At 41.7% G+C, this 24,796-nt stretch overlaps 1 protein-coding gene across 16 annotated transcripts in view; it reads right to left on the bottom strand.

The window, feature by feature from the left end:
- Positions 1-5,579: 5,579 nt before the first annotated feature.
- Positions 5,580-24,796, bottom strand: part of ABCC9 (ATP binding cassette subfamily C member 9) — a 71,916-nt gene continuing 52,699 nt past the window's right edge. For 14 of the 16 annotated variants that reach the window (XM_041464764.1, XM_041464771.1, XM_041464763.1 and 11 more), the window contains 11 exons: positions 24,344-24,436; positions 21,592-21,694; positions 19,283-19,384; positions 17,068-17,188; positions 15,976-16,106; positions 15,316-15,394; positions 12,833-12,941; positions 12,527-12,630; positions 11,653-11,786; positions 11,322-11,384; positions 8,693-9,770 (listed from right to left, as the gene is read on the bottom strand). In XM_041464764.1, the coding sequence (XP_041320698.1) occupies positions 9,633-9,770; positions 11,322-11,384; positions 11,653-11,786; positions 12,527-12,630; positions 12,833-12,941; positions 15,316-15,394; positions 15,976-16,106; positions 17,068-17,188; positions 19,283-19,384; positions 21,592-21,694; positions 24,344-24,436 (1,177 nt within the window). In that variant the 3' untranslated portion in view covers positions 8,693-9,632. Of the gene's footprint in view, positions 9,771-11,321; positions 11,385-11,652; positions 11,787-12,526; positions 12,631-12,832; positions 12,942-15,315; positions 15,395-15,975; positions 16,107-17,067; positions 17,189-19,282; positions 19,385-21,591; positions 21,695-24,343; positions 24,437-24,796 lie in introns of all 16 variants that reach the window. The other 2 variants (XM_041464770.1, XM_041464762.1) reach the window with 2 other exon arrangements.

Raw genomic sequence — 24,796 nt, 5'->3', positions numbered from 1 at the left:
AATATCTAAATTCAGATTTTAATGAAGGAAAGTGCAGCAATTGTGTCAGATTAATTCCCTTGTATCCAAGGAGTGTGAGGGAGAGAGTGTGTGTGTCTGGTAGGGAGGTTCCAAACTTTTCTGTGTATCACTCAAGTGAATCATCTCTAGGGTATAAAATTTCTACAGAACAAAATGCCTCACTCCTCTCTGTAAGCTAGGGAAAAGCTTGATAGGTCTGGTGCAGTCCGGAAGGTTTTAAGCATACTCAGGCTTGGAAAAACTGAGAAGGCACATTTGACAGGCAGTGTAATCCTCAGCTTGAAGATATCCACCCTGCTGAACACATGCACATGCTTAACTTTAAATAGATGAGTGGTTCCTGGAAACTTCTCCAGCACTGGCCTTTGCTAATACCACATACCCAGTAGCCAGAGGAGAGACAGACACAAAGCCCCAGTCATATTAGGCAATTAGCTAAATATTTATGCATGAAATTTAGGCGGATGGGAAGCTGAAAAATCAGGGTCTAAGCCAAATGCCTTTAGATTCTAACCAGCCTCTGAGTACAAACATATAAAATCACTTGGGTGGGTATCTGCAGGGTCAGCATTGTTGGTGTGTGGCACTTCATGGGCCGGGCTTGGAGAACTTGGGACATTATCCTTCTGCAAATGAGGTGGCAGAGACAGCTCTAGAGGGACTGACTCATTTGTTTCATACAGCCCCAAAACTGCATCTTACTTTGATGTAACTATTGGAAAGAACTGGTTTAATATCAGTTCCCTTTCCCTTTTTCCCTTTACCTTATTCTCTTCCTCTGCCCTTCTCCCATTTTGCTCCATGGTTAGTGAAGTATTTGTTCTGTTCTAGGGCTAGAAACAAGATTGGTGTTCCCCAGTACAGCTGCTAGGTGCAACTCAAAAAATAACTGTCTGGGAACTGCATGGAACACTTCCCACCCCTCACTTCTTCATGAAATCCTTGAATTGTATGACATTGCTTCTGACACAAATTAGCTCATGCCACATGCCCAGTTGCACAGTTTTCTCTGAAGTTCTTGAAATCCACTGCTTTATAATTGAGGACACATAAACACCAAGAAATGTTTTATTTACTTGCCACTTCAGGGCATAAACCCACATGTGTTGCTGTTTTCAGCCTCATCCCATCTCACTCAACCCCTCAAGCTGCTGCTGTGCTCCCCACCCCATCTCTGCTGGTAGTGAGTGCAACTGTGTGACATATAGTTAGTGTGTGGATTAACAGCTAGTTTGGAAAAATGGATCAAGCCCATCTTTAAGGGCGAGTGGGAGTAAGAAGCAACATTCTTTGAGCTACTCAAGTGGAACAGAAACTGATGCCAGCACTGGCACTGTCAGGAGTTCCCTGTGAGCTCTCAGGCTCACATGTTCCCCACTAACCTGCTTGAGGTTTCCTCCCCCTTAACTGGGCACCATGTAGAGGCTGAAATTCTTGTAGCTGAGATAGGAAAGGATCCATCAAACACACACAAATAGTCCTGGCACAGCCCCAGTGTGGCTGAACAAAAGTTACTGATCCTTTCACCCATCATCACACGTTGCAGGAAAAAGTGCTCACAAGATCCCATCTTTTCCTCTCTGCCTGTTTGATACTGAAAGAGATGCCTTCCTCCTCACTTCTACTGGAGATGAGTTTTGAGGAAGCCTGCTGGGCCATGATTACAGGGATGTGAGGATCAGGAGCTCCAGCCATGATTCTGAGCACAGCATCCATTTCTCCAAGTTCCAGTCTATGAATATGCTCTGGAGAGTGACAGCTACTAAAACCCTTGCCCTCTGACCTTTTAAATTCTCGCTTGGTTGCCACATGCACCCTTGAGTCTGAGATTTAAGTAATAGCTGGGAAAATCTCCTAAAACATCTCCTAACCCATTTGGTAAGGAACAGAGTGTCTGAGTGTTGTGAACACAGCCTTTTCAGGAAAAAAAAAAATTATCAGAATTGATGACAGTTTTAGGTCCAGTTTTCTTACGGCCCTTCATGTGTCTCCTTCTTGCTGTTTCATTCCCCTCCACCCACAAGCATTACTGATATTATGGTAAGTATCACTTTAAATTATGCCTATCTAAAAATCGGGATTAAATAACGCGCTTAGACATGAATCTGAAATTTCCATATTATAGCCCTGTCCAGCCCTTTCAGAAAATCCTGCTTTGTAATAAGTTTTGTTTGAAATTCTAATCTTAGCTTAGAGATAGGATGACTTTACAGGCGTCCAGAGATGTCATGCACTTAGAGCAAGGCTTCCACAGAGACACAAAGCTGATAAGCCATATTCAGATAGCGTGGGTGAACTCTTCCCTACATGAGCTGGCAGGACATCTATCAAACATGAAAGAGCAGAAACTGCAAACTAAGGGCATCTGTTACCCTGCCCCAGCTCTTTCCCCACCCTGCTCCCCCTCGCCCCCCTCCCCCCCCAGTTTTATGCAAGAGCAGTAGGACAAAAATTGTTTTTATCATCCAAATTCATGTAACTAGTGCCCCTTGTCCAGTGTAAGTTGCATAGTGAAGCTTGTTGTTCATTACATGCCTTTTCCTGGAGTTTATCCTAGGGCTCTGGGAAGAGCAACCCCAGTTTGGGACTGTTTCCTTGCCTCCCCATGCCATAATTTATGGGAAGACTGTAAATCAGTTTCTAAGTGGGTTGAACATGGTTCCAGTGAGTCTCTAGCTGTGTTCCTAGACTGTGGTGTCCCTTAGGTGCTTCCCCTCCCTGGCTCACTGGCTGTTCCAGGGTTAAATTAAGATTATGCCAATGACAGAAGAGAGATGCCATGTCTCACGTTCATTTCTTATCACACAATATCTGACAACTCCAAGCCCTCAAATCTCAGATGCTGTGGTGGGACCTGAAGAAATAGATGGCCCCAAATCTGAATTATTCAGCCATGAAAATCTGCAGTACTCAGAGATTCTTAGGCTCCCACCTTCATGCCTCTGATGGAGAAGTCATATTGCTGAAAGAGTAAGGGCCTAATGTGGCTGGTAGAATAAAACCACATATAACCATTAAATATGGAAGAATATGCTGCCTTGGGGCGTCTGTAGCTGTGCTCTTGAAGGGTGGAGGTTCTGGACCATGTCATTTACAGGAAGCTGCATTAGTTCCTTAGTTAACATGGTTAAATATTTTACTGCACATTGAAGTGATATTTATGGATATAGCCTGAAAATCCTGAAATAAATTAAAGGGAGAGTTAAGAAATGTCCTGGTAATAGCTATGAGGAACTCTTCTGGGCAGTCCTAGCTGGGAATGTTCATTATTTACTTATACCTTTAATCCAAAGGTTGTATAACCATGTAATGTATTTATGTATAAAGCAGACTAATATACATACATGGGAATGAATTGCAGTGGCCACTGAAATGTGCAGTGTGCTGGATGATGTTTTGTTATATAACAGATCATGGGATGAAAATCCCTGTGTTCCATGGAAGTGAAAGGAGGCATCTTGCACGTGATGAATGACAATTACACCTAATAGAAACCAATTAAAAATTATATTTTAAATAACTGCTTGTTTATAGTGTTCAGAATGTGGTATATTATATTAGAGAAATGGGTAGCACCTGCCAGGAGTGTCTATTCTGTTTCCATGGGTAGTATCTAGCAGTAGACAAATGCTATCAATAGTGAATAATTAACAGTAACTGTAGTAAAAAGATTTTCTAAAAGTCTCTCTTCTCTTGACAGACTATACTTGGATTTTCTTGGCTTCATTCAAGCCAATACTTTAATACTGTGCTGCCAAAACAAAACAGCAACAAGTTGCTAATTTGTACGAGTCAGCGAACTTCTGCCTCACAACAATTTTTTTCATCATTTGAATACCTGATAGTCTTTCCCCACAGTTCTGCAGAGAGATCAATTCTGGTGGAGAAAAAACAGAGCAGTAAAAAACCAGTGTGGAAATGATTGGGATGTTTGCATGGCAACAAATAATTTGATTTACAGTTTTGTTTTCAGACTTTTCTTAGTAGTCTCTTAGTTTTGCCTCTGAAAGGATTTAGTTTCCAAAGAAACTGAGGAGTTCTTCACATGCAACCATGGAATTCATATCAGAGAATTTACATAACATATTTTGATTTTAAATAAGGCTTTCAGAAGATGCTACTTGAGGATACAAATATGCTGAGTTAATTGTTGCTTTTAATCACATTTAGAGGGAGAATCATTGCTCCAGAGAGGTTTTTACAAGTGTCACTGTGGTTTCAGTGGATATTTTACAGTTGATTTTGACTGGCAGTATCACACTGAGGACATGGGGTTATAGTGCTTCCAAGGGGAACATACTCCAATTTCTGACAGTGGATAATGGAAACATGATAATGAAGATATGGCCCCTGTCAACAGCTTTTTTATAAAGGTAGCTGTTGACTCAAGTGTGTTATATTTCCTTTTTTTTCTTGCTAAAATATCTACAAGCATTTGTGTAAAATGCTCGTGTGAGATTTCCTTCAGTTTTTCATGCTGCATTAACCAGATTGCCTTTGAATGTATTGACATCTTTACACAATAAAGCACAGCAGTCCATTGCTTTGGGAAGCAAAAAGAACACACTCAATTAAATGAAACAACTTATTGTACAAGGAATTTTTACTACTTGACCACATTTGAAATTGTATTTCTATTTTAAGAAAACACAATTCAATATTATTGTTTTTTGCAGAGGTTTTATACATAATGAGTTGCAGACTTCTTAGGGCTATGTTCCTGTTGGTACTAACTGAGTTCCATAGAGGTGTATGAATTTACAGCAGAGATGTTCTGCTATAACAAACCTAAAAGGGGCTTGTCCAACTGCTTGAGAAGCGATGGAGAACATACTCTTTCAGCTGAACGATACGGTTGAGAAAAACAGGCACACTCTTACAAATAAAGAGCTTTTTCAGGTCTGCAGTGTGACTGGAACTTACAAACATTTGAGATACCTCTTGTACGTGTCACTTGGCCTAACAAAGCAGAGATCTCTCCCTGCAGACTTTGCCTTGCTTATGCCCCTGGCTTAACTGAGCTAATCCAAACTGCTCAGGGAAAGTTCCAGTGTTTCCTAGCACAATTAAGTTTGAGCTCAGTAGAGGTTTTATGGGATATTTCTAGTTTAGAAGAAGCAGGGATGAGCTGTCATGAGTTGCAATGAGTGTGACAAAAGGCCACATACAGGAAGGGAGCAGTTTGATCTGTGCCAGCCCTTAGGCCTGGCTCAAGGAGTGGGAAAGTACCCATGGGTAAGCCAAAGGTTAAGAAATACTGTTGTGGCTCCACAAGCAGTTGCACAACCAATTTCTGTACTTAAAAGGGACCTGCAGGGAAGATGGGAAGGGACTCTGTGAGGGAGTGCAGTGGTAGGAGGAGGGGGAAGGGCTTCAGATTGGAAGAGTGTAGGTTTAGATTGGATATTGGAAAGAAATTCTTCCCTGTGACGGTGATGAGGCACTGGCACAAATTGCCCAGAGAAGCTGGGGCTGCCCCATCTGTGGTAGTGTCCAAGGCCAGGTTGGATGGGGCACAGAGCATCCTGGGATAGTGGAAAGTGTCCCTGTCCATGGCAGGGGGTGGAACAAGAGGAGCTTTATGGTTCCTCCCAACCCAAACCATTTTGTGATTCTACGATCAGCAACAACTTTGCTGTTTCTCTCCCAGAAACAGTTAACAGAAAAAGAATGCAGATGGAATGAGAAATATTATTTAGAATCTGTCACAGAGATGTCTTTCCTCTGTCCATAGTTAAATTTACACATAGCCAGTGCTCACATTTAAAGCTCCTTTGAAGAAAGAAGAACTTCATATTTCTGAAGCACAGTATCACAATACTGAAAGCTTGCTTGGTTTAATGCTTAGAAAAACAAACCAACCCCAAAACACGATGTCACTAGAGTAAGTGTTCCCCTGAAGAGCGGGGGTGTTATGAAAGAAGGACAGGAAAGAGGAAAGGAGCGTGAGTGCAGAGCTGTGTGAGAGAGGAAATGGGGCAAAGGGCATGGGGCTCACCTGGGAAGGAGTGGAAGGGCATAGGCAGAATAAGGAGAATCCAGAGATAAAAGCAGGAGCCTCAAAGGTCTATGACACAAGGAGATGGTGAAGAAAAAAGAGCAAGAGGGCTGCGGAAGAGAAGAAGGGCCTACCAGCAGAAGAGGCAGTGTGACAAGAATCAAAGAAAGAGTCTTCAGGCTGATGTTTCCTTTACTGTGCATGTGGCAGCCTTAGGAAACTGCTCCCTAAACAGAACACACTTCAGACCTTTACATGAAATCATAAGACATTTTTTTCAAAGATTTCATCCCTTCTGCACCTTTTTCAGTAACAAAACAGCTGTGCAACCATTGGCAACACCCTCCTCCTTTAGAGGAAAACACAAAAAATGTTCAGCCTAAGCCCTTGGGGAATTTGTAATTGTGGACAGCAGCTATAATGGGAGGAGATCTCCCGTGTCTGCAGCAGGTGGTTTATGTTTGTTGTCTTGTAAGATTTGTGTATGTTGAACAGGATTCATGTTTTAGAAATGGGATTGTGCTTTTAAACCTGCTGGGCGGCAGTGGGACACGCTGCAGCAGTCACCCAATGCTTCAGCCATGGTGAATCTAACACTGGGGCCAATATTCCTGCACTCCTCCCTCCAAACAAATGGAACATGATGAGGTTCTCTCACCCCATCATGTATTCCTTTTCTCACATATCTATTTTGTTTTCTACGTGTTCAAGTAGCAGAGTTCACTTCTAAAGCCGGGGGTGAGCAAAGAAGGTGCTTCTCACACCTGCAATGGCTCTGGGACAAACCTAATAGAAAAGAGGTGATAATTATTGGCCCCTCTTAAGTATTACAAGACACAGACCCAGGCCCATGGCAACCTTTAATGCAGTGGGAACATGGATCTCATTGAACTGGCTGGCACCACTTAAAATAAATCAGGATTGCATTACTATCAAAGACACACAGGTCAACAAAACTTTTTGTGCTTCATCTTTATACCCAGTCTGACAGCAGGGAATCCAATTATCTTTTCACTGAAGACAATTAAATTAAATCAAGAATAATTTTGGCCTTTTGGCCATGAAATTTGGATAACAATATGTGCTTCTGCTGCAGGCATCTGCTTTTTTAAAATGTATTTTATTTGAATGACAAAGGTCAGCATGAGGAATTAATCCAGAAAAGAACAAAAATGCTTTCACAGTGGCAGACAGGGAAATCACAGAAGTACTTCCCCTCATAAAATGTTCAAGACCGAGCTCTTTGGTTTAGTTGTGTCACACAGTTTTTATTTTCAATAATTCAGAGAAAATAAAAATTTCCAAAAATCAATTTTAAAAGATAAACAACTTTATCATTTTTTTGCACTGTGAGACTAAATGGAAGCCCAATTTCAAGTTCTACAACTTCTCCAAAATTATTGCTTTTTTTTTTTTTTTTGGGGGGGGGGGGGAAATGCTGTGCTTTATGTTATTTTAATGCACTATAAATAGGCTTAAGTGCTCTTAGTGGTCTTCTTAAATGTTGTAGCAGCAGGTGAATAAGAAACACCTTGAAAGCTATACCATTGAAAATATGCCTGTGAAACTCCTTCTGGATGTTTACTGCCCATGGGTCAGGATCAAGCTATGTGTGAAAGTCGGGTGCAGGCAACCTTTGCAAAGCTGCCTGATGTAAATATGTGTCTAACTTCATCTACATTCTTGAGGATATAGCAATAATTTGAAAATCACACCTCCTTGCACTAGATCTGATTTAGATGTAGGCCACAAATATATAAAGGAAAATAAAGGCTGTCCCCAAATATAACTTGAAGGACTAAAGACACATAAAACAATTAGGGGTTGGCTAATTACATGCCATTTTAAGCAGAATATTTTAGTAGACATGATTAAAGGATTGGCTAATATCAAGTTTATAAATTCAGATAACTTTTAATGCAAAGTCTTGAGATACTGTACAAAATTCCTCTATAAGCTTATCAAAGCATGCATAATCATAGGACGATTTGAATCTTTAGTGAAATTTAGAAGAATGAATATGGATTTAGGAACTGACTGTAGGAATAAACCATCATTGCACTGAAAATAGTTCTGTCACGACTGAAGTGTGCTTACTAAAGTGAAGGACAGGAAGAATATCCTTATTCCTGATGAAATTCCTTTCCCTCATTCACTGCCCCTCTGCTACAACTTGGAGAGCAAAGTTTATGCCTTTGGAATGCAGCAGATTGCCCCAAGTGTTATGGGCTTGGATGTTTTTCCTAATTTTTCCCTCTGGGGACAGAATGCATCTGGGGAACCTCTTGCTTCCTTGACAAACTGCACTATTTGATTGCTGGTTCCAGCATAACATATGCAGTTTATAAGATCAGTGCATTCTTTTTCTCTCTTTAAACAAAAATAAAGTCAATAAAAAGTCTAAGGAAAATGCCAAACTTCTCCCTTTGTGTGTGTGTGTGTGTGTGTGTGTGTGAAGTTTAATAGCTTTGAATAAAGTGACATTTTTATTGTTTCAAGGCATACATGTATTGCAATAGGCTTTATTATTTTGGAAGACGAAAGTGTGGAGAAAGAAGTTCTAAAAAACAAAACCAAACAAAAAAGGTAAAAGTGACATTACACTGAGTAGAAAATATTTGCATTTCATCTGTTTAAAAATAAGCTGTTAAAATGCATTGTGTGGCTGTTCACATGTCAGCCCGGACAAAGGAAGTGAAGATGCCACCTTCCTGGGAAAGCAGGTTCTCAGGAGTATCATATTCCAGAATATTCCCTCGCTTCATGACGATGACCAGGTCTGCAGTGAGGATGGTGTGAACCCGGTGCTGCCACGAAGGAAAGCAAACAGGTTTTCATTTGGATAATTCTCACTAATGGGCCTCACGCAAGGGGAAAGGCTGTCCTTGTTTACAGCAATATTTGGAATAGATCCTTGTACTTTAACTTGAAGAGATCTTCAATTACTTTACAGCCTCTGCCACCAAGCCTGAAAATACTTAAGCATGAACTTCACTTTTTGCCATTATGGACAACACAGCTGTTGGAATAAATCCTATGGCCCCACTGAAATACATCTTCCCCTGTGGGAAACAGGGATGAGAAGCATCCTGTGTCAGGTGGTTTAGCATCCTGCTCTGGTCCTTGTTCTCTGCACCCCAGCAGACTGCTCTCCATCTGTCTCAGTGCACTCCTGGGCTATTGCCTTCTGTAAATCCCTCTGAGATTCAATTTGAGTGTGCTCCAGGCAAAAGTTTCATGCCATAGGCTACAGGTTTGAAACCAGTTTGAGCTTAATTTCAAGGCCATATGAATAGAGCCAGTCAGGTATAGATGGGATGAACTCTTAAAAGTGTGATATTTCACTAAAAAGGCTGAAAGTCAGAGATCACTTCATGGGTTGGATTCCCTTGACATGGTAGTTTCAGTGTCAGCTGCATGTCTAAGATTTACATATGATCCACATAAATAGTCATGAAATTAAACAAACCCAGGAACCACACAAGAAACACCTTTTTGCACTCTCCTCTCAGAAGCTGTGCAGTAGAAAGAAAGCAGAGTGAAAGGAAACTAAAGAGGTAAAAATAACTACCAAAGAGCCAGAAGTCTTGTGAACAGTGTGGATTGAGAGAGTCTACTTGTGAGTCTTCACCAAAGTGGTGAACAGGCCGTCCTCTTTGAGAAGTAAGTTTGAGGCAGTGTCACATTCAATTAGAAAGCCCTCAGAAAGGACTAGGACAATATTGGAATCCAAGATGTGAGACACACGATGCTGGAAAACAGAACAGAAAAACAGGTGGGTGAAGAAAGGATCAGCTGTGAATGAGGAAAGGAAGGAATGAAGCCAGCTCTGTGAGGAAAGCTAAATATTAATGTATGCTGTTACACTTGAGACACTGACTTTGGAAAGGCAAAGCCAAAGAAAAGTGAGATTCCAGCCAGAAAGACAATAAGCATGGAACTGAAGGACAACAATCTCACCACCAGAATCTTCAGCATTTACACACCCAAGATCCTTGGAGCACATAGTAAATGAGCTGGGTTAAGTGGCTTGCCTGACACAAACTACTCAATGACAGGCTTAAAACCAGAGTCCAGGAGGCCTGACTGTAATCTCTAACCTCAGGACTGGGGATTCCAGACAAGGCAAATGAAACAGCTGTTGAAACATGTATTTATCTGTTTGTTGACTAATGCTGCTGTCACAGGTGGAAATATTCTTAATGGTATCCACCATATGTCTATGCACACTTATGTATGAACATGCATGGATATATGGAACTTTTAGGCACTAGAAGTGGCAGGAAAATGGGAAAGAACATCATAAACCCCTAGCTGAAAATATATTATTTTGGGGGGTAATTCCCATTGATTCTGATGCCTTAAGTTTTAGCTTTCATATATTCCAGATTCTGTACTGCTTTAGTGTGTAACTCTGAACTTCATATAAAGTGTTAGCAAGTTCTCTTCACAGTTGAATTAGACAAAATAATCCTTTTCCAGCCTGAGAAGCAAGGACACTGTTGTAGCTTCAGGCCCAAAAAGTACAAACAACAGCGAATTGAGAAGAGCGATGTGGGAGGATGGGATTACCTGAAGCTGTAATTGGACAATTAACCCCAATATCTAAATGGACCAAAACTTATAAAAGCGTGAAAACTCGGGACCTGGAGTCCATCTTGGGTGGAGCCATGGCCAGGCTCTTGTACTGCTCAAGGTGTATCCTTTGAAGGCCTTTTTAAAAAATATCTATCTTATTCTTTAACACTGTCTAGCCTCTGGTAGCCTCTTCAGGCATCAATTCCAGTTTTTAAAACCTTTATTGTAAACCCAGCTTTTTACTCCAAAAGAGAGAAAAGATAACCCAGCTTGAGAAACCACACCAAGAATATTATGAAATCTCAACTCATACATTTGTGCCATGTTTGTAGGTACTACACATACATAGCCTTCAGAGGCAAAATTCAAACCTAGATTTTAATGCAACTTTTAGTAATGGTTCAAACTATGCATTTATTTTCAATTTTTTAGTGAGAATTACTTAAAAATTTGTTGGAGACAGTGCAGATGCTGACGTTCCCTGTAAAGTCTTTTCTGAGATCCAAGTGTTTTAGTTTGATAGCAAAACAGAATTTACTGCAAAATTTCAGCATGAAATAGTAGGTGTCTGACTTGTTCTGGTATCATGGGAATATTCTGGCCTTATGGTTTAGTTCTATTTTGTGATGCTTTTAGTTTTATGTAGTGGTGTTTGACTGGTGGGGGGCAAGGTTAACTGCCCGAGGAATGAGGAGAAAAGAGCTTTTTCTGGCTTAATACTTACCGCTATTGTTACAACTGTGCGGTCAGCAAAGGCCGTCATCACAACCTTCTGCAAGATGTTTTCCTGTCAGAGGAAAAGGCTCGCTCAAGTTACTTCATCCTGTTACATTCTAATTCACATGTTTTCAAGCATATTCCACACTATATCTTTCCCAGCAGGGAAGTGTCACACCTGCGAAAGTAGGGGTTCTCTAAAGTGTTTCATTTCTTCCTGAGAGAAACAAAAACACTGCCAGCTTTTTCTGCTACAGGAATCTCACACTTCATGGCTGACACTTAGGGAAGATGCCTTTCTCCTGGTAGATCCTTAATTAGCTAATTGCTGTACTCACTGTGGCCATGTCAATAGATGCTGTGGCTTCATCCATGATGAGGATGCTGCTCTTGCGGACAAAGGCTCGGGCCAGACAGAAGAGCTGCCTTTGCCCCACACTGAAGTTTTCCCCTCCTTCTGTGACCATGGCATCTGTAACAAAACCAGTTCCTGTGAACATTGCACCCCTGAAATGCTGCCCCTGAGAGTTCTGCTTGTGCACTATTCCAGGGCCAAGCAAAATCCCCATAAAGGCCAATAACCATAACCTTGACTGACCAGTGGGATGGAGGGATACCAAGAAAAATGAGCACAGCCTCTTGGGAAAGGAGAAGTATATCACTAAGCAAACAGTTGGCACAAATTGTTAGAAAATCTGGTAGGCTGCAAGGTAATATCTTAATAATATGAAATATACTTGATATGGAAATAAATATGTGATTTTCCTTCATGAAACAATCTGAAATGGTAAGAAAAATGCTCTGTCAGTGTTTACAGCTCTGCTTTCAGAGCCAGGTTCTGCTAAAGGAGGTAAAATTGTTCTTTTTTCTCCTTACTAATTATCGCACAGTGATCATAGAATCATAGAATATCCTGAGTTGGAAGGAGCCCACAGGATCACCAAAATCCTACTCCTGGACCTGCACAGGACAGCCTCAAGAATCACACCATGCTGCTGAGGTATTGCAGGATTTTTCCACACTGCATGGGAAACCAGACTATTCTTCAGCTTTTAATACAAATATTCTCTCTCATATGAAGAGAGGATCTTGGTTATGTGCCTGTCACTCTGACATGATGATCCAGAGTGTCAGATGGGATGGATCTGTTTATCTGTGTGCATGCATGATTCCATTATTATTCCATGATCCCAGAGATTGATTCAGACATACCAAGGCCTCCGGGCAATGACTTGACCATGTTCTTCAACTGAGCAATCTCCAGAGCTTCCCAGAGTCTGTCATCAGTGCACTTGCATTCGGGATCCAAATTAAAGCTGCAAAGAAAACCATAACAGGAGTCTTGTTACTGCAATTACTTTCAGGTTTCTTCAAATTAACACCTTGGCATTGTGTGTCGCTCAGCAGGCTGTGCAGATGGATTGGACTGATCTAGGAAGGTTCCTCGCCTGTCCCGCAGCTCTCATGACAGGCAGGCTGTGCAATGCTGGCTGCCACACCCTGATGGCATACACCTACCGGATGGAGCCACTGAACAGGATTGGGTCCTGGAGAATGATGGAGAGCCGGGACCGGAGCGTGTGCAGAGGCAATTTGCTGATGTCTATCCCATCAATCACTATCCTCCCTGTGTCAAACAACACAAAGGACACGTGAGGGAATTGCACAAAGCATGTGATCCACAGGTAGCAGGTGGAAAGGTGGAACAGCCCCTGGGGGCTGGTCTCTAGATGATGGGACGCTGTCTCTGCGAGCTCTCAGCACTGTCATACACACGGGGAAGGTGAATGTATCTAATTACACAAGCCAGGGATGTCCCAGTTTGTTAGTGACACTGCTACCTTGTTCTTTTCCTTTTTCTTCCCTCCGCCCTCCCTAAAAGGAAATTACATGTCTTCCTTTCTGTGTGACTAATGATAGCACCAGAAGGATAATTTATTATGGGTCAATTACAGCCAAACAGGGCAAGAACAAGAGCAACTTTTGTTGCTGTGCCTTTCTTTGTTCCCCTTGAATTCAACAGTTGCTGAAGATATTTCCTTTGAGAAGGAGCATAATTTCTTTTGCATAATACATGTATGTATACTGGGGGTTGGAGGTGACAGGAAAGGGATGGGCCAAGGCAAACTGAATGAGGATATGGTAAGGGCTATTTCCATCAGGCACTTCTGCAGTTTTCTTGTGGATTGCTTCACTAGGCAGCTGCACTCCTTGCTGGGATGTATCTAACATTCATTTCATCAGCTCTCTCTCCCAACAGTGAGAACTTAACCGTGAACTGGCAAGCATATGGATAGTCAGAGCTTTGTATATGTGTCCCTTCTGTCATTCCCATTGTCATGATACTGCATTTTGTAGGTTGTTCCCTGTGACCCTTTTTCAGTGGAAGATTTCATTGACCCCCTAGCTGGACTACTTCTGTTATTGTAGTTTTATGCTTTTACTATATGGCTAGAAGAATCAAGTTTTTATCTGTAAGGTGCAAAGTCCAATTATTTTCACTCTTCAGGAAAATCCACATCAGGTTATAGGACTTCTGCTTGAGACATCGGTGGTTGAATAAACTTAAGCAATTCCTTTTCTTCACAAACGAGGACATTAGAGTGGGTTAGCAGAAGATGAGGTAGAGTAAGGAGGGAAAAATTAATATGGCATGCTTGGGGAATAGGGAAATGCATATTTGGTAGAAGCCAGGGTGCTCAAGGAAAAGAGCAGATGAGAGGACCTAAGGGAAAAAGTAAATTTGAGAGGAGTTGGGAAACTGGGAAAGGGTTGAGGGCTGGTCAAGCAAGACACAAGAGAAATGAGAAGTTGTTTGAACATCGGGCAAGAGAAGGGAAACACTAAAGAACAAAGCAGAAGTAGGAAAATAAAATAGGACAGATAAAAATTTAGGGAGATAGTGAAGATCTAAGGAACAGCAGGAAGGAAATTTTGGCTCTAGTAAAGTTACTCAAAATCTTATTATGTAACTTTCATTAGAGTGAGGACCCCACCCAGAAGTGGACCAGCATGGAGGCCAAATTTGGGTCCAGCTGGGACAGGGATGTGCACAAAGGATAAACAGAGCTTGATTAGAAAAGGCTTAGATATTCCCACTGGGAAAAATCAGGGATACAGGAGAAGCAGACAAAGAAAATATACAGAAAGAAGACTTAAGTAGAAGGAAACTTCAAGCTGGCCATAAGCATGGTTATTATTTCTTTGCAATATTTATATATCCAGGAATCATGGTCATGAATCAGAAGCCTGTGACCATAGACAGGTATAGGCACAGAACCACAACAAAAGCAAGTATTAGCTGCATCAGATTCACTTATCCTCCCACATCCTACTGGGCTTTCCCTGGCAAACATTCCATGCACAATGGCTAAATTAGAAACATGGAAATCTTTGAAACAACAAGATGCCTTTCTAGTGGTTTTCTATATTCCCTCAACAGCACATATGTATCTGTATTATAAATGCTGAAAAGCAGTCCATGCCAATTAGCTGGGAGAGGTAAATGCTGCAGGAGTGAAAACATGGCAATATATTTCCAATCCTTGAGTCAGATTCTGCTGCAGATGTGCGAAAGCACAAAACATTTAAAAAAAAAATCAAGGGAATGGACTTGTTGAGTTCTAGTTTCTATTCTGCCAATATTTTGACAGCTATAAGTTAATGCAGTTATTCTTTAGGCAAACACTTAGACACTCCAGAGAGTTACATATTTTTTTTGTCCTGTCTCAAAAATTGCATCTTGTTTTATCAGACCATATGCATTTTCTTTTTTTTTTTAATTATAAATATAATCTGTGCACAACATTTCCTGGAGAACCAAGTACTATTCACAATAGGGCACTTTGTACTTTGAGGGATTAGGCATAATACTTCTAATCAAATATCTTCTGAGCCAGAGAGAACCAGGTTATAAACTATCAAAAATGCTCCTTGGTTCTTCTGAGGAAATAAGGGGGGGAGCAGTTGAGGAGTGACAACATATTCCAGGGAAAACTGACCATCAAAAATGTCCACCATTCTGAAGAATGCCAAGGACAGGGAGGACTTGCCGCTACCAGTGCGACCACAGATCCCAACCTGCAAAAAATGGAGGATGTCACTTACTCACAGAGTATTTACTCACTTACTCCTTACTTACACCTGCAGTTCTTTTGGGAAAGCTGCACTAGATTGTGCTACTGGTGAGTAAAAAGGTCCTTCACAATGGCAGGTGGCACACCAGGGAAAACACAAAACAGCACAGAGAGCACATTCCCCTCTTCTGCCCCTCGTCACAAGGACTTGTCCCGTGAGCATTTCAGCATTTTGACATGGATGCCAATGACACTGTATGCTGAAATGTGAGATACTCTTGTGTTTTTACACAGTTCAGTCTGATGTCCTTCTAATATATCTGCCATTTAGACTTACTTTTATGCAAGGAAAATGGACTTGGAAAGACATGGGATAGTCAGAAGAAAAATTGCTCCCAGCCAAGAATAAGCTTTTATCAGTGTAAGTTCTTGATCTGTGCCCAGGGACCTCAGAGAGGACTGTTAGTGTATGTATCTGCCAGTGCAAGTTGTTAATCTTGTTCTTCTGGCACTTTAGAAAGGAAGGCTCTGTAATGAAGAATCTGCACCACAATTAGGATGATGGGAAATTGCTGGACATGGTACCTTTTGTCCTGGCTTGATATAGGCTTTCACATGCTTCAGAACAGGCTTCAGGTTGTTTTCATAGCGAACACACAAATTTTCAATCTTGATTTCCCCCTCCTGGGGCCAGTCTTTGGGGACTTGAGAGGGATCTGAAATAGTTACAAAAAAACAGAGTGCTGCCAAAGGGTCACCCTTTAAAACAGTCACCCTTTCCCCCCTCTCCTGCCTGGGCGCTTTCCTTTAAGTCACTGGAGATACAGAGCTCCAGTTCCCTGCCAAGGGGAGGTTGAGGTGGGAACTGCCTGGCAGGCACTTGGCTTCCAGATCTCCACACGTAGGGAGAGAGGGTAGATACTAAAGTGTCTCTTGGCACTGCAAGAGGGAGAAGCCAAAGGATCAGAGAACGCAGTGTCAGGGCAGCGTTAGTGTGGCCTTGGGTCAGTGACCGGCACAGGAAGGGCAGCTTGAGGAAGGAAGTTGTTACTGCCACACAGCGTGAGCTGTTGACATTATCACAGCTCTTGTTTCATCCTGATTTGTGAATACACAGCAGGTTTTGTCTCTGGACTAAGGAGCTTGGCTTTCCAGGGAAGCTTCTTGACCTATGAGCCATTTCTTGCACATCAACCACTTGTGAAATAGCAATCAAGGCCAATTTGAAGTTTATGGAGCACAAATTCCAATGTGTAGCTCAGAGAAGAGTTGCTGAGGTCTGCTTGCCAATCTTCTGTGGCCCTATCTTTAGTCCCCATCTGCTAGAAGATCAGAGATTTTGAAACATGTGACATTTCTAATTTTTATCCTTATTTTTGTTTTCTAAATAACTTACATGGATGTTTTGCTCATCTCATCTATAACTGTGGTCATTTTGATTGTACTAGAGTCCTGCTCTGTCTCCCTGGCATTTGATAGGATTTTTTTTCATGTTGACTAGCATGAACAACATATTTTCATAGCTTCTGTTAGCTATCCTTGTCACTCACACCAGGGGCAGTTCCTACACCTCAGCGGGAACAGATTTTGACCAGAGAGGTGTGTACATTTTGCACAACCAAGTCTACCATTCTTTCACATGACCATATAAAGCCCCAAAAAGATTAAGAGCAATACCCAGGTAGCCTTCGTAGTTCTCTGACTCCATGTTCAGGAAGCTGTGTACTTTTTTTACTGCACCCATCTGCACTTCCAGATCAGCCAGATTCCTCACTACCCAGTTCAGGTAGTTGGTTATCTGCATCACAAAATGAAAACAAGGACAGGGTTCAGCCTTCTCTCTGTTCATCTACCCATCTGGAAATAAAGGTTGGATACATTTGCGAAAATGGCCTGACTCAACACAGTGGGTCTCTTTAACATTACAGCATTTCAAGACAGTGCAACAGCATCAAATCCATAAGAAGCCAGTCATACTCTAACACACTTAGCCCTAAGACAGCCATTTGGTGCTTGGTATTCTCATCCTTGTTTTTTGAAGTGTGGAAAAGTTGTACCTAAACTCTGACTGATTGAGGGAATCTCTTGTTTTCAACATCTAATAATAAGCACTGAAAGGTGTCTTCTTTAAGCACACAAACACAGAAAAGAATCAAAATTGAAAGTGCTGTTTGGAAATATTTTCTATTTTGTATATTCTAATCATTCAAAAACTGCAACTAAAGATTAAGAAAGTTCACAATTTGCAAATATATTGAAAATACTTTATGATAATTTCATTTCTACATATTTAGAAAATCCATTTCTCTTGTTGGAAAATATGAGAAGTTTTTAGCATAGAAATATATGAAGGAAAAAAGTGTTATCAGTTCAGCAATATTTCCTTCCTGGTTTTTATTCTCATTTGTAATGAAAAGGATTTGATCAATAGTTAAATCAATAGAAAAGGTATTACTTTTAGTAGATAATAGTTGATTATTAGTTCTCTAACAATACTCAGTGGCTTAGAAAAACTCTTTTCTAGGTAGGACTTACTGTTTAAGGCTGAAAATTGTAAATCTGTTTCCTAAGTCTGTATTTGGATGCTTCTGTAAAAAAGAACTAATCTTATTAGGAAGAGTTGACTGCCAAGAACCTTTAAAACTTGGGATATTTTATGTACCTGAATGAAGTTTTAGAAACTTAAAAATAAACACACCCTATTCACAAATGTATTCAGAGAAAGGCTTTGCCATTTTTTTCTGGTGAGTGCCAAATATGGACTTTATTAAGAACAAATCACCTAGTCTCACGTCTTTACCACTAACTTAATACTGATGCAGTAAGCAAACAGTAAATAATTTTCAATGAGATTCAGTAAAAATTGTGGTTAATTTAGAGGACTTGGCTGCTTGCTTTATTCTTAAAATAGAGTTCTTGATGGGGTATTCTCTCCTTTATGTTCAGATACTTGCTTATTTGGTGTCCAGCTTTTAAGTTAGGAAGTTACAGAAATTAAAAAGTTTGCAGACAGGCAAAACACTGCAGAACTGCTGCTTGCAGTGGCAGGCTGCTATCCTCGATCTGGCAGCTTTGATAACACAGCCTCATACCCAAAAACTCTGCCTCAGAGTTTCATCAGTTATGCAAAGGAGTTGGCAGTGTTTATAAAATGGAGAATAAATTCAGGATGTCCACTGTAAACACAACCTCAGTACAAACAGTTTGCTCTCATCTAGGTCCAAATATCAGCCCTTTCTCAGCTGCAAAGAGTAATTATTTTAAAAAAACCTATGTCAGGCTAGACAGGCACCAAGTGATCACCTGTCTCTCTCCTGCCCACAAAAACTCTGATGAACTTTTGAAGGCAGCTGAGAGTTGTACCTAAGTCCATCTCCTCTGCATTCCTACTGCTACCTGGCATGATGAACCATGCCCACAAATGTCCCAATCCCCAAATCCATTCATAATTGCATGGACAATCTTGGACATCTCGGTAATTTCCCTCCAAGGACAAAACCGGTAATTCTGTTTCTTCAGAAATTATTTTATTTTGTCTTTGGTTAAAGATTACCCAGATGATGGCAATCTGTATTTCCTGGCAGGTTTTGCCATGTAGAGGTGGAAACAGCACTGTGTTGTACAAAACAGTGCACAGCAGGTCCTCTTACGCATTTTTAATTTTCCTGCTCCACTTGGGAGCACACAGGGCCTGGGAATGGTTATGTTTTTTTAATTGGCTCATAAAACCTGAAGCAAGTCCAAGTTGCCCTGAACTCTCTCAACTTTGGCTCGAGTCCATTATTTGCAGGTTTCTTTTTTTTCAAGATTAAGAAAGCCAGGAGATGACAGTGTACACATAAATTTTATAAACGTGTTGGTCTGGAAGTTCTTACTTGGCTTTGGCACATACCGTCAGGGCATACAGGAGACCCAGGCCCACGAACCCCGAGTGTGGCCCTTCAGTGATGGAAGTGACAGCAGCAGTCAGGACAATACAAGCACCCAGATAATCCTGGAAGGAGAGACAGCGGGACAAAAAAGAAAAAATGCAGCAACCAGATCATTTCTTTACCTGTAGAGCAGTTCCGCTTTACCAAGAATTATTTATATAATGACACCTAGCCCTTAATTTTGGTTTGGTTTTTTTTTCCCTGGAAGAGGTCATGGTTGTGATGCCCAAACTGAAATACTCAAAGCAACTTGCTGAACACTAATGAAATAGGCCAGTAATTGCTGCAAATTCATTTGGGCTAGGGCATCCCATGGTGTCAACATCAAAAGGAGCAGGGATCAAAAAATCTAATAAGAATATTTTTAAAAGATCATGAGAAGGATATAACAGTGACACCCCTAATTCCCACCACTAAAACAAATCAATTCCACTCTCTCCACTCTCCTTCAGGTCTTCTAAACCATGGGTCTGCCGCCTCAAAAAAGGAAGCATCACTGACTTCACAAAGTCCAGGAAGGCTTTTTGCTAGAGGTCATGCCCATGTTTTATTGGCAGAAGCTTTGCAGGAGCTGGAACCCATTTTCTTGATGTTTACCTCAGGTCTGAAGTATATGCCACATGTCATCTCGTGGAGTCAAAGTGCTGTTTAATGAGATATAGTTGGTATTCCCACTCTCCCACTGCTGCCTGCATTCATTTACTTTGGATCACATTTTCCATTCATTTTTCTCCTCCTGTCTGATAATACCATGTCAGGAATCTTTCCTTCTGAGATTTGAAATGAGGACTGCCTTGTTCATCTATCTAAAAAATGATCAGCAGAATACAGACTCAAATTTTAGGGGAGAATGGATTCAAACTGACAGAGGGAGGAGTTAGATTGGCTATGAGGAAGAAATTCTTCCCTGTGAGGGTGGTGAGGCCCTGGCACAGGTTGACCAGAGAAGCTGTGGCTGCCTCATTTCTGGAAGGCCAGGCTGGATGGGGATCTGAGAAACCTGGGCTAGTGGAAGGTGTCCCTGCCATGGCAGGGGTTGGAACTGGATGGGCTTTAAGGTTCCTCCCAACCCAAATCATTCTGGGATTCTGTGACTCACACCTATGGAGCATAATGGTCTTGAGTCTCCATCATCTGCTAGGATAGGACTTAACAGCTGCTATTAAATCCCACAAAGTTTTGGTGGTCTTAGTCCACTGTGCCATTAGGCAGAGCTGGATGAACTATTCCTTGGCAAGACCACATTATTTCTAATGCTCTGATGAGGCAAAGTGTATTCTTCGACCAAATTCATTCTGCATTTAAGCAAGTCTAAGACTGTGAGCCATTAACAGGCTTATTCCAGGATTGCCTGTTGCTCTGTTATTTATCTGTCTTAGATCTGGAAGCAATTTCAGCTGATCTTGGATGCTGTAAGCAGCTGACAGCTTCAAGCACAAGGGAAAGCTTTGCCATCATAAAAAATGGAGAATAACTTCATTGCTCCAACAGGAAAAGGAGGTGAGTATACACCTTCATCCTTTGATGTGAGGATTAGCCATGCCTGTTGCTATTTATGTCCAGCAGAATCAGGCCACTGCTCTTTCTGTTTCAGATGAATAAGGGAATCACAGTTACTTTGCTTGCCCCTTCTTGCCTCACAGATCAGGAAAGTCCCTCACAGAGAGCCCCCACAAAACCTAGGAGCCTGTGTCACCATCAGTGGCTGCATTGTGCCCTGGTGTACTTTTCTTTCTGGATTCTAGTTCTTCTATCTTTCATGATATCAAACAATAAAACCACAAACAGTATGGCCCTGCAAGGGTTTAGCTTACAGCTGTGGGATTAACCCTGCTGCTGGAGAGATACTTCAAGACCTGGGAGATCAGTGTGCCTAAAACAGCCCTGACAGAAGGATGGCACAGTTCATAAAGTCACTGAAAAGCCACATTCTGCCTTGAAAGCAGTTCCTGTAGTAGCAGGTCTGTGGATGCTGCACAGTAGTAGAGAAAGTCTTGTTTCAAGTTATGTAAATGTTTGTTCTTGCACTCCCTTCAGACGCTAGACAGCACAGCAGCAGAAGATGAGGCAGTCTTGTATTTTCTTACTTCTGGCCAAGAAAGCTGAAAAAACCCTCTGGGTTTGACATAACAATCCTGATCTATTTTAAGGAACTGTGTGTATAATCTCCTCACGAGATTAATACTCATTATTATCTTCTCTGCATCAGGCAAAGTCTCTGTTTGCTTCCAAGGTTTCAAAACCATGCCTGGGACAAAACTGAACGTACCGTCCTGACCTCCAGCCATCTGTTGGCAGCTGACAGAAATAAGTAGGCAATGTTGTTCGTGTCCGTCAGCTCCAGCATACGTTGTTTAAATCTGGCTTCGTGCCTGCCGAGACCAAAGTTGTTATGTTACAACATATTACACACTCACACACAAAAGGGTGAGGCATTAACTCTGCTCTGCCTTCCGTCCCCCCAGCCCAAAATTTTTTGCCCTTCTGATTTTGCCAAAGTTTGGGTTAAAAGCTCTTCCCTAAGAACGCACATCTGCTGCCACAGCTCCCCATAGCCAGAGTGACACGTGGAGTCGGGGTTTGTTTGACAAGTAATTCTGTTGGACTAGGGTTTGGATCAGAGAGTGTCCCCTCAAAGAGACTGCAATGCCAGGGTGCTGGGATGGGTTTTGTTTCCCAGAGCTGATCCACTTTTTATAGCTGTGGATTGTAGCCCACTCCTCCCACAGATGAGTGCTGCTGTGGTCTCTCAGCTCCTCCTCACAGGCCACTAGCAAGGACAGAGGGCTCACCTGTCAGCTTAAATCTGATTTCAGAAGTTACCTGGCCAGCTGCAGGGCTCTTCAACAGGGGTGACATCCCTAAAGTTTCAACTAATATGGATGTAGAGCAATCTGTAAATCAAACGTTTCAGCTACTCAGCCTAGCTGTTTTCTCAGCCAGTCACACTTTGCCTAAACAACTGGGAAAGTCCAGTCAGGGAGAGCTATAGATCACCTCTAAATTAAAAAAATGAGTGGTGTTACCTCCACTGCCATTGTTCCTCTCTCCCCCACACAATGCCCATCACATTTAAAAAACAGTGCAAGGATGGCATAGTGCTGAAGAGCCAAGGTACATTTGGGAGGGCAAGGGGAAATCTCTATTGGTGCTAGTGTATTAAATTCATGGTGCCTTGCACAGTCAGCAGGAAACCATTTTGTTGTAAACCATATTCTATTGTCTGGTGAATACCCTCACTTGATTAAACCAGCTGAACTTCAGTCAGCAGCTCAGTGTCTGTTTTATCTTCCATTTCAAATTCTCAGGGCCCTGCTGTGAAGCACCTCTAATGCCTGTTCTTCCAGAAACTTCCTTTTTTCCCTGCTATTTCCTGCAGATATTTTATTTCCCTCTGCACAGCTTGTAAACATGACAAGCAGCCTCCCCAGAACAACTGGCAACAGTAATGATGTGGGGAGGAACAAGGCTGCACTGACTACTCTGCTCATCTGCTTTCCTGGCAGCAAAACTCCTGCTCTCCTAATGGAAAATCTGACATGCTCAGTCTGTGTTTTCATCCACATTCAGCTCATCTTCTGGGCACTTTCAGACTTTATCCTGTCAGATGACGAGCAGCAAAGGTCACTGAGATTGCTCTCTGATCCAACTGTACTGCTTTCTGGTAAGTTATGTGAGGAGCTGCTCAGTTTTATCCTGGAACATACTGAACCCAAACTGCAGAGAATGACTAACAGGACCAGCAGTAAATAGAAACTTGCAGACAATAAATGCAGGAGACTTCAGGTTTGGTGGGCTGTGGAGCACAGGCAGGGAAATGAAATGGCTTCGATTAGCACCAGAAATCCTGAAAAACTCAATTGTTGTGGTACCCTCGGTTGCCTTTTGCTCTCTGCCATCCAATCCCACATTACTTTTTTGTGGTGCAAAAAAGATTTGAACCACTCAGAAAGTGCTAAGCTCCTTCATGTTCCTCAGGAGATAATGTCAGGTTCCTAATCTTCCTCAGGTGATGAAAGGCCACTCTGAACCTCTTGAGGAGTACTCAGCATACATCAGCATCAGGCCCTAATGATGACTTCCTGTTTCAATACATCATTCTGTTGATAAAGCTAGTTAAAGCATTTCCTGTTGACCACTGGGTCACACCTCTACCACACAACAGTATTTTTGCTTGTACTTCCACAGGCCTTACTACAACGCTCTGTGCTAATAGCTGAGGTCCTAAAGCTTAGCTTGATGTGAAGAAACAGCCTTAAGCTGATCAAATAGGTGTAGAAATGTCATTGCAGTGGAATCTGCTCTGGTTTGGAATTCTGCACAGTGCAGAATGGGTGAAAGGTGCACTTACTGGGGAAAAAACCTCAAGCTGGCACTTTGACAGAGTCATCACCATAATGGAGTGAAGATAGGAGAGTCTGGCTTATATTTCAGGTAGTAGAGAGAACATGTATGCATGGAAAGCTTGCAAAACTCTCTGGATCTTACAGAATTGATTTTTCAGTTTTGATTAACAAAGGGAGGTTTTACAATATTAAAATAAAATTCTGTTCTGCTGCAGTTTTCTTGGAAACTCTCAAGTTGCACGCTGCCTTTCAGTTGGAGAGTGCCATAATGATGTCTCCTTGCTTGGGTAGTGGGCTAAACACAGAACTGATTCAGGGACACTGGGATATTTCAGGGGGTTTGAAGGGGCAATGCCTCTGTCTGCTTGACAAAATAGAGCTCCCTGCTGTCCGAGTTAAAGGTATAGTTAAAATAGACTCATTAAAAGTTTAAATATCATATCCTAAAAATGTAATCATCTTTAATTCTGTGGAACACCAATACATGTGTTGCTGAAAATACGCAAAATGTTTAAGAGGCATAGCAACAGGAAAAAAAATCCAGTATTTTTTTCCTAAATAGCTTGATAAAGTTCTTCAAATTCAACAGTTTGCTCTCAGACATTCTCCAAGGAAGCTGAACAGGCCAGCCTGACCCTCAAGCCTCCCTCTAATAATTTGTTTTCCAAATTTTACCCGAATGCTCTGATGGTGGTAAGGCCTTCAGCTGTCTCAGAGAAGTGACACAGCAGAGGGAGCTGGGTGCTGTCATCAAGTTCCTGGAGGTCCCTGGGAGTACAAAAAATAACAGATGCCCATTACAATGCAAAGATTTCTGTTTCTGGCAGAAATTTTGCTGCACAGATGACAAGAACAGACATCTTGTGTATTGCACATATTCTTTTCAGGATCACACAAAATTTCTATAGTACAGCAAGACACTGGCATGGGAATATAACATTCCTTTTTTAGCCACAGGAGCCTTTGAATCATCTCCCTGCTGTCCTCTCCATCTATGTTTGGTCACTTTAAGCTTCTATTTTCCCCCCAGGGATAATGACATTATCATGTCTCTGCTGGATAAAAACCTGCTATCCATTTTAGACAGATCCTCATTATGTTTTATTCTCACAGATTCTGCTATGTTAA

This window comes from Pyrgilauda ruficollis, unplaced genomic scaffold (assembly GCF_017590135.1).
Source record: "Pyrgilauda ruficollis isolate IOZ18807 unplaced genomic scaffold, ASM1759013v1 scaffold183, whole genome shotgun sequence".
In the NCBI taxonomy this organism is placed as follows: Eukaryota; Metazoa; Chordata; class Aves; order Passeriformes; family Passeridae; genus Pyrgilauda; species Pyrgilauda ruficollis.
The sequence above is the reverse complement of the archived record's forward strand: the minus strand, read 5'-3'. Positions and strand labels throughout refer to the sequence as shown.